The 9,951-nt window shown below is 30.3% G+C and overlaps 1 protein-coding gene across 7 annotated transcripts; it reads left to right on the top strand.

The window, feature by feature from the left end:
* Positions 1 to 4,692: 4,692 nt before the first annotated feature.
* On the top strand, positions 4,693 to 7,560 carry LOC145007614 (uncharacterized). 7 transcript variants are annotated; one of them, XM_078966528.1, is made up of 11 exons: positions 4,693 to 5,091; positions 5,180 to 5,228; positions 5,430 to 5,748; positions 5,879 to 6,032; positions 6,102 to 6,190; positions 6,288 to 6,478; positions 6,590 to 6,682; positions 6,836 to 6,931; positions 7,023 to 7,043; positions 7,131 to 7,189; positions 7,270 to 7,560. In XM_078966528.1, exons 5-11 carry the CDS (start codon positions 6,145 to 6,147, stop codon positions 7,394 to 7,396), a joined length of 633 nt encoding a protein of 210 aa, XP_078822654.1. In that variant the 5' UTR covers positions 4,693 to 5,091; positions 5,180 to 5,228; positions 5,430 to 5,748; positions 5,879 to 6,032; positions 6,102 to 6,144; the 3' UTR covers positions 7,397 to 7,560. The 7 variants fall into 7 exon arrangements, with proteins under 7 accessions (XP_078822654.1, XP_078822652.1, XP_078822650.1 ...); XM_078966526.1 differs by having other exon boundaries at positions 5,426 to 5,748; XM_078966524.1 differs by having other exon boundaries at positions 5,350 to 5,748.
* The last annotated feature ends 2,391 nt before the right edge of the window (positions 7,561 to 9,951 follow it).

The following is a 9,951-nucleotide window of genomic DNA, read 5'->3' as shown; positions in this document are numbered from 1 at the left end:
TATCTATATTATATATTTAAAACAAATCTTATATAAACATCCAACCTAAATATTCATCTTCAAGTTTTCTTTCTTCGCCACGTAAACAAACTTTTGTTATAAAGTCAAAAATGGAATAAAAGACATTTAATTATATGATCATGATATATTGTATTTTGATTGGGGCTTGTACAAAACATGAATAAGCATATATTATTAACTTATCTCTTGTTTTGAGTAATTCGAATAAGATAACTTCAAATCCAACGTATACAAAAAAGGTTTAATGTTAAATGTATGAAAAAAAGTTATGTGGTAAAATCAATGTATATGTGAAGTGTCAACCAAAAATATCCATACAGAAAAAGATCTGTAGTTTTTCTTTTAACAAAGTTAAAAGATTATTGACCAATCATTAAAAAATTCAATAGTAAAATCTATACGCAGTATAAAGTTTGATACCTCCTAAGTATTATTTCTAAAATAAATATTTCGTTGAATTCTTATAAAATTTCAATGTATATTAAAAATAATAAGAGTTCTATTTAAACAAAAAGATAATTAGCCCGATAGTGTAATCAATGAATTGTAGCATTAAATGCCAACTTCAAATGGACTTACAATCAAACTCTTAAGTCATAGCAAGAAAGCTTATGACCCAATATTAAGAAAATAAATATCTCTGTTATGGGTCTTGACTCTTTACTCTTTTTAGAATCGTTCAGGCGATCAGGCCCAACATTTAAGATAACTTCATTACAGCCCCAAACCAAAGTGTTAACATCCGTGACTATAACTTTGCGTCACTAAAAGTTATTACAATAATGAAACAAACCAAAAAGAATGTCACTATAGGTTCACATAACTTAACCACACAATTTATGATTTTATGTTACTATAGTCAACAAGGCCGGCTCTAGAGGGTGGACAAGATGGGCGACCGTCCTGGACCTCACCAAATCTCGGAACCTCAAATAGTGATTAATACTATATATATATATATATATATATATATATATATATATATATATATATATATATATATATATATATATATATATATATATATATATATATATATATATATATAGTTTTCAGATGATAAAAAATATATTTTTCCCAAAAATGATCAAAGGCGTTTGTAGTTTATCTGGTTGAAGCGCAGAAGTGATTGTAGTTGGCGTTCCGTGTTTGAACCTTATACAATTCCAGAAGAGATCCTTTTTTATATATTTTTTACTCAAATGTTAAGTGCCCTCTAAAAATGCAATGTTGAGCCACTAAAATGGGAAGAAATCAGCTAGCAAAAATTGTTGAAATTTTATGTGTATAAACGTATCCTTTTTTTTCAAAAGTGCACTCTACAATTATATCTTTATCAAAACTTTCGATTCAACAGCAAATATTCTATCATGTTATACAAATTCAAATGGAAAGATTGTAAAAAATGATAAAGGTAATATTATTAAGGGTTTAGGTCATTTTTGATCATTTAACTTTTGGTTTTGTGCTCATTTGATCACTTAACTATTTTTAAGTTTTAAAAGGTCATTAAACTTTTCGCTTTGTGCTCATTTAGTCACTTAACTTTTGGTTTGGTCACATTTAGTCACCTAACTATTAAAATTGTGCTCATTTAGTCACTAAACTTTTAAATTTTTTCAAAAATTTAGTAACTAAATAAGTAAAATTTTAAAAGTTAGGTGACTAAATGAACACAAATCTAAAAGTTAAGTGACCAAACCAAAAGTTAAGTGACTAAATTGACACAAAATCAAAAGTTTGATAACCTTTTAAAACATAAAAAGAGTTAAGTGACCAAATGAGTACAAAACCAAAAGTTAAGTGACCAAAAATGACCTAAACCTTATTATTAATTCATATCGATAGCTTACAAAAAGAGATTAAATTCTGATTCAACAACACAATATCGTTTTTTGTGAACCTTTGCATGTGGTTGATTTAATCAATTAGATTATGTTAAGTTTAGGTTTGCTTCTATAAGGTGATTTTTACGAGATTTTTTTTATTTTGTTTTATCGTATTAACTTTATCCTTTATACGATTAGTATTTAATTACAACCCGTGATGCGTTGGAAAACTCATTTGCAAAGTCGATCACAGTTTATAAAAATAAAGTTTCGATCCAAACAATTATGTATGAGAAAGTAAATAATAATTAAGAAGTTATAATAATAAAAATTATATTAATAAAAATGAAAACTATAAAAACAAAGTTTGTAAGGGATCAAAGACAATTTTAAAATATTGTATTAAGTTTTTTAAATTTAACAAAATTTTCTAATGTGCAACAGTAAAGTGTCTGAAATTTTATTTTGCCCCGAACTTCAAATCATTTTGGACCGACACTGATAGCCAATGGGCATCACATAATGTGACACCTTATTAAATGTCACTAAATGACACATTCCTTATTGTGATCGCATCTAAGTTGGTTGATCATGAATAAACCAACCACATCTATATTTTTTTACATTTCATCAAACATGCAACACATTCAGTTAGACACAATCCCTACAAAAAGTGGGGGATCTTAATGGGAGATTACCCCTCAAATTGTTAAGCGCAGTGAAAAAATTTTGAGAAATTTTTTGATACAGTGCAATTTTTCGGGCATGCTACTCCTAAAATTTATATATACTATCTCTGACAAAAAAAAATTTATCCGCCACAACATACAACAACCATTATGCATAGAAAGTCTCAAGAAAGTAATTTTTTTGTTAATTACAGTAATAAAATTAATAGTTGGTAATATATCATCATCTTTTTATTCAACAATAAAAACTAATAGTTGGTAATCTAGAACATAGTGCTGTGTGCCAACTATATGTGTAATTATTAGAAGACTTAGAAGAGCCTTCAAAAAGTTTCTGTTGTAAGTTCATTTTCTGCTTCTTCGTCACAAACACTCAACCCTTGCAACATTCCATGTCTTCTCCTTTTGTTTTATCTCTTCTTATACGACATGTACACCACTTTCTAAAATTCTTTCGCTTCTTCCCTATACGGTATACGTCATCCATCATTATCACATTCTTTTATCCATTTTATCGATCAACAATCATTCTTGATGATTGATATCGAGGATTTTCCATGAAACAATAATTTTATCCATTTTATCGATCAACAATCATTCTTGATGATTGATATCGAGGATTTCCATGAAACAATAATTATAATTCAAATGAAACCGAATATTTAAGAAGTTTTGAAACAGTTAAAACATTATCTTATTCAAGTATGATTTTATATATCGTGGACATGTAGGTTTGTGTAAAACTTGGGTGGTTTTTAAAATAGTTTGTTGAAACAGGTTTGTTTGATACAATTTTGTAAATAGGATTGGTTTAATAAGGTGGCCCACCTTTTTTAACAATTCTAAATAAAATTGTAAATAAACCGAACGTTTACTGAACTGTTCATGAACCGTTCGACGAAAAGTTCGTTTATGTTCTTTTATTTAATAAATAAACTAATATGAATACAAATGCTCGTTCGTTTAGTTAAACGAACGAACATGATCAATGGTCTTGTTCGTTCAGTTATGTTCGTGAACGACCGTTTATGTTTTTTGTTTACGTTCGTTTATGTTCCTTCACCTAACTTCCGTTTATGTTCAAATATGTCTAATTGTGTTTGATTATATTAATATATCATATGTTCAATTATGTTTTTTTTTATCTTTGTTCATTTATATTCGCTCGTTTAGCATGTTCATGAATATAAACGAACGAACACGAACAATGTAATTTGTTAAATGAACGAATATGAACAAGAAAACTTGTTTGTTTATCCGTTCGTGTTCGTTTATTTGTTCGACTAACTTAAACGAACGAATATGAACAAGTCTTATTCGTATTCCTTTAGTTCGTTTACAGTCCTATTTCTAAGGTCGTTAACACTTATTTCTAACATTTCTAATTATATATATATATATATATATATATATATATATATATATATATATATATATATATATATATATATATATATATATATATATATCCAGTAAGATTTTTTTTTTTGATAGCAAGGTAAAAAGTTTTTTTTTATATATTTTTTTGATGAACAAAACAAATAAATTATTAGATGAATCACAAATAAAATAATTAACAAAAAAAATCTCAAAAAATATATCGATGATTCATTTATACAATGAATTTGTTGTTATTCACTAAAATTGTTATAAAAATGTTTTTTTTTTCTTAATTTACTTTAAAATGAATCATGATGATGTTTTTTTTAAAAAAAAAATTCTTATGAATCATCTAACTTTTGAATTATCTAATAATTTATTTTATTTGTTCGCTAAAAAAATATAGAAAAAAAGTTCTTACTTTCTTACCAAAAATGTTTTTTTTCTTATTTGATCTTGACTCTCTCTCTCTCTCTCTATATATATATATATATATATATATATATATATATATATATATATATATATATATATATATATATCTTTACTATCTTATAAAAGAAATCTTACATTTTCTAAAAATAGATTTGAATATAATAATAATATTTTTTTAAGACGTCCAAATATTTAAGCTGAAGATACAAACTAACATCAATAAAATAATAGTATTAAATTTTAATAGTTTTCCGTTAAAATCAAACCTTTGAATTTCAAATACACACCCTATATTGTGGAAGTGTCAACGTATTATGTAGTTCAAATTTGAAGTTTCAAACGTTTACGTAGTGAAATGAAAACCGATAAGGTCGATCCCTCACGACTCACCTTCTCACTCTCGGTCTAACTATTCGTATAAATTTCCTTTTAATTTGCCTAACTTCAAGCTCAAATATATTCGATTCCAGCAAATCATCCCTCATATCTCACCCATCTCTACAAATCCTCTCGAGAAACCACAAAACTACAACAACTCGAGGCTGTCACTATCCTTCTTTACAAATTCTCTTAACCCTTTCTACCTCTCTAGCCGGTGGATACAGTCACCATTCACCATAAGTCTCGACCTCTGTAAGGTTGTAAGGTTAGATCCTCGGTGAGAAGAAATCTGATATTGAAGATATAGTGAATGTCTTAGGAGTCTCTGAATCGAACTCCACACCCAACTCTGTTTGGTTAGATCGTTGAATTTCACACAAATCATTGCTTTTGTTAAATTTTATATCAAATATGAGCATAATTGCTAACTGGTAGTTGCCACAGGTCGTTGATATAATAAGCAAAGAAACGAGAGTCTAACTCATAACTTGTGGTGAGTTAATCCTCATGGCTCTATTCCCTTTTTCCTGATCAAAACAGAATCAGATTGCTTGGTTTTTGGGATGATTACTTCATTTATATCTGATTTAATTGTTTTTTTTCATCGATCATAGTATTTCAAATATGGAACAAACAAATGAGAAAAGCCCTAAACATTCATCTTTATTCTTCTTGCTACTAAAAACAAAGACAGACAACAAGGACTTGAGCCTGTTCCTAGGTTGTATTTTTTTTCTTCACATCATACCTGGTGCTTGATCAAAAAAGGGTGGGTGTGCTGCAAGCTTCTTGGTGGTTGTGATTCATATAAAAGAAAGAGTTGGGGGTGAAAAGGAGAGACAAGTAGCAAATTGACTCTTGGGAGTTTCTTGGTGGGTGTGATTCGTACCCCTTTAGGCATGCCCAACAACTGTTTGTGGAAATGTCCTCTTGCAGGTCTGAATCTTGGTAAAGCTATAGAAACATGGTTGAAAACCTTAAAGAAGTGTCATCCTTCTGTATAAATCTTGCAGGTCTCCAACTCTCTCTCTCTCTCTCTCTCTCTCTGTATCTCTCTCACACACATATACACACACAAAATACACAATTTTTATAAGGGGATTACAATATTACCATTACCAACTTTTCCATACTGCTTTTCAGATTGAAATGTTGTAAGCATAATAGTTAGAGTGATTTGCTTCCAGATAGACCCAAGCAATCATCATCACCACCCCTCCTCCTTATCTCTACTCGATGACGACTTCCTCAATTTGCATAGTCCCGAAAAGCTGATTCCATTGCTACAATTCCAGAGGTAAACCTTAACTGCTAGATATTGATTCTGCAATTAGGTTAAATTTTCAATATCGATGATGGTTTTCAGGTGGAAGAAGCCAAGAAACCTTTAATTACAAATTCTCAAAGTCATGCCATCAGATCATCCCCATCTCAACGACGTGACTACTATTACATGTCTGTCTTTATGCTTTATTTAATTACTCCTTTATGACCAAAATTCTCCAGTACTCTTTGTTTAATCTGATGAAACTACTGTAATATCTATTTGCAGGTCAGCAAGATCATTGGCTGGAAGTTCAACTCCACCAAACAGAGGTTTTGTGGACAATAACAAGTGGTCCAACCTCAGCTATGGCTATGGCTACTGCTACTGATGAAGATGATGATCATTCTTCAGAAGATGAGACATCTCCTGAGATACCTGCAAAGACTACTTCCCAGCCTAGGCCAATACCCCGCTCTGTAAGTTTTTCTAAAAGCTTGATTGATTTCTTGTATCTGCTGATTGATTAGTTGTTGCTAAAAAGCCTATATCGATCCATGATATATGAGCTGATCAGCTGCTTATGTCAGGTTGGTTATGGAGCATTTTTGGCTACTTCACTCAACTTTCCTTCACGCACAAAGGGTTTGATGCAAGTGTATGCTCACATGAAGCTTCTACAAGTATGACCACTGCTTATTTTACTTATTAGCTCGTTGGTGGATGAAAACTTATGATTATATATATATATATATATATATATATATATATATATATATATATATATACATATAAGTAATTTTGGTGTTGATGAAATTAGTGTTTGACACTGACAGGATGGTGGTGGAAGTCAAGCTGTGTATGGGCAATGGCTAGGCTGGATGATGGCTGCTATATACGTGGGTGGAAGGATCTCTCAAATCTCCTTAAATGTAACTCCTCATGCTTCTTCATCGAAATCATATTTTCATTGCAATATATAATAAAACTTCTAACATAATTGGTGTAATTAATTGTCCCCAGATCAAAAGACGCAGTGTTGAGGTAAGTCTGTCATGATATTTTTAATTTTAAAAAAGATAGCATCATGCAATATCTTGAAAAAAAATATGTGTAATTGATACAATACAGGGTTTGAATCCTCTCATGTTCATCTTTTCTCTCATTGCCAATGCAGTTTATGTTGGAAGGTGTCGATTTCTGTCTAGATCCCTTAATATTATACACTCTCAGAAGTTTTGTTGATGTATAATTTATGATTTGAATGCAGCATTCTTGCAAGAAGTAGAGAGTGGGAGAAAATTAAAGCAAATATGCCTTGGCTGCTAGATGCTGCAGTTTGTGTGGCACTTGATGCTTTTGTATCCTTTAATTTTTATGTTTTGATATTTTTTTAGTTATTTAATTTTTATGTTTTGATATTTTTTAGTTATTTAATTTTTATGTTTTGATACTTTTTTTGTTATTTAATTCTTACATCATACATAGTGTCGTAAAGTGTAATCTAGAATGTTATGATTGGTTGGAATAGTCTACTCTCGTGCTTGAAGGAGTTTCTCTACTTATTGACGGTTTTACCCTTGCCCCACTTCACCCCACAAAAGTCTTCCACTACTTACATCATACATAGTTTTAAAATTAAACTTGAAGGAGTTTCTCCACTTATGGAACAAGGCTTACTTATGCAAACTCCACGAGTATCCGTAAAAGAAAATAAGCATGCACTCCACTAAAAGATAGTTTTTTCACCAAATTCAAAACCAAGAAAATATGCACACATATCAGATCTTAATGAAAAAAACAACCCTTTAATGTCAAATCCAAATTTGATATCTAACCTAACTCACAACTATAGAGGCTTTTAATTCCATCTATCTAGCTAGGAAATAAGTGAATGGGTAAAACATTATAGATGTTGCTTCCATAATATCTTCCTACCACAAATTCACTATCTGGTAAAAACAGAAGACAGTAATAGTTGAAGGTAGGTCTCAGAGTTCATCTGCAATAAACAATTGATTGGACCAAAAATTAGATAACTTAAGAACTAAATGCAACACCAAAAGTCATTAACGAAGAAAATAGACCTGCAATACAAAAGTATTAGTGAAGCTTAACGAACAATTAAAAGGTGATGGAGTTTATACAACAAATGTGGTGTATAAAGAAGTGTTGCACAATTAATAATGTATAATTAGTCATGTGCTATTACACATTTTCATATTTTGTGTATTTTTATATAATTTTATTATTTTTGTTTGAACGGCTTAAACATTTTATATTTTGTGCCGCTTTGACAGGTTTCTCTTTATCAGTTATTTGATGTATCATGTAACAAATAACACCACAGTTTGAATATATTGTCTTTGACATTTACTTTCTTTTGGAACATAACATTTTTGTAAATGAAACATATCACCGAAAGAACTTACATGCCCCGCCGCTTTGCGCGGGTAGACTGCTAGTATATATATATATATATATATATATATATATATATATATATATATATATATATATATATATATATATATATATATATATATATATATATAACCTTCTTGTGTCATAATTTTAGTCCTTCAAGTTTTTTTTTACCTCCTTTATTATTTTGAAAACTTCAAAACTCATGGTTTTTAATTCTCTATAAAATAAGTATAATATTTATAGAAAACATATTTTAAAAAATTAAAATAAAAAAATAATGAGGGAAGTTTCCCACCCATTTTTTTGGTTTAAGTGAATGAAAGGAAAATAAAAAAATAAAAAAAAGTGTTGTGACCCACAAAAAATAAAGAGAGTTTCCTACCTAGTCTTAGATAGTTAGAAATAGAAGTTAGAAATGTTAGAAATATGGGTCAATTTAAAACCTAGCCTACTTTTAAAAAGCTTTTTCAAACAAACATACTTCTACAACTTAGTTTAAAAAGCAACCTATTTTGCAAAAAAAAAAAAAAAAAAAAACTCTTTGGAAATGCATGGCACTGAAAATTTCAAATGAAACAAGTTATAAAAACTATTTTTAGTGGTTGGTATTTGCCAAGAATATTTAAAAACCTATGGTTTATTTAGTTTATATCATGTATAAATAAGGAAACACCTGAAAATCAAACACCCAAAAAGTATCATAGTTTTGAGAAGATCCAAACATGAGCTTATAAGGGGACTTATAATTGAGAACCGTAGTGGGTAAAAGATTAATAATATATGTTACCGACATGAAAGCATCAACCCAAAAAGAAGCAGGAGCATGGCCATTGAAAAGCATAGCAAGGCCTGTTTTAGTAATATGACGATGTTTTCTTTCAGCTCGACCGTTTTATTAAGGTGTGTAGGCACATAAACATGATGATGAGTGCCATTCTCAAGAAAGAGAGTACGAACCCGGTTGTTGAGAAACTTTGTGCCACCATCACTTTGGAACAATTTAGGTTTTTGTAACATCTCAAAATTTTCAACAAATTTTAAACTTTTTGAAACAACCATTTAATAATAAAAGTGTATACAAAACCATTGTTTCCAAAACATTATTTAAAAATCAAAGTCTCCTAAGATCCAGTCAGTTGAAAAACTAAGGATGTGTACGGTCACGCCTTCGCCTTGTCACGACCCTCTAAAGTATTGGAAACCATAAACCAAAACTGTAAGCATGAAACTTAGCGAGTTTTCCCCAAGGTACCACCACATACACATAACAAACAACAGCATGCATACGGAGCCTTCGGCCTAACTGGAATGCAACACCAGCCTACAAAATATCTGGAACGCTTACAGAACATTCAACATGATTGGAACGCCTTACCGGGCCTTTAACATATCTGGATCGTTCTCTGGGCCTTCGGCCGGACTAGTACGCCTTTCAGGCCTACAGTCTATCCGGGACACTATGGGTCTCTTGGCCTTCAGTCTACACTGGTCCGCCACAACCCAACCACACACAACATGTCGACAT

The sequence above is a fragment of the Lactuca saligna genome, chromosome 7 (assembly GCF_052625555.1).
Source record: "Lactuca saligna cultivar CGN05327 chromosome 7, ASM5262555v1, whole genome shotgun sequence".
NCBI classification, from domain to species: domain Eukaryota; kingdom Viridiplantae; phylum Streptophyta; class Magnoliopsida; order Asterales; family Asteraceae; genus Lactuca; species Lactuca saligna.
The sequence above is the reverse complement of the archived record's forward strand: the minus strand, read 5'-3'. Positions and strand labels throughout refer to the sequence as shown.

Bases quoted from the DNA above. Each gene is read 5' to 3' on its own strand.
- LOC145007614 (XM_078966528.1), top strand. From the start codon at position 6,145: ATGCCATCAGATCATCCCCATCTCAACGACGTGACTACTATTACAT. The intron at 6,191-6,287 runs GTCTGTCTTTAT...ATCTATTTGCAG, and splicing joins CGACGTGACTACTATTACAT to GTCAGCAAGATCATTGGCTG. The intron at 7,190-7,269 runs GTGTCGATTTCT...ATTTGAATGCAG, and splicing joins AATGCAGTTTATGTTGGAAG to CATTCTTGCAAGAAGTAGAG.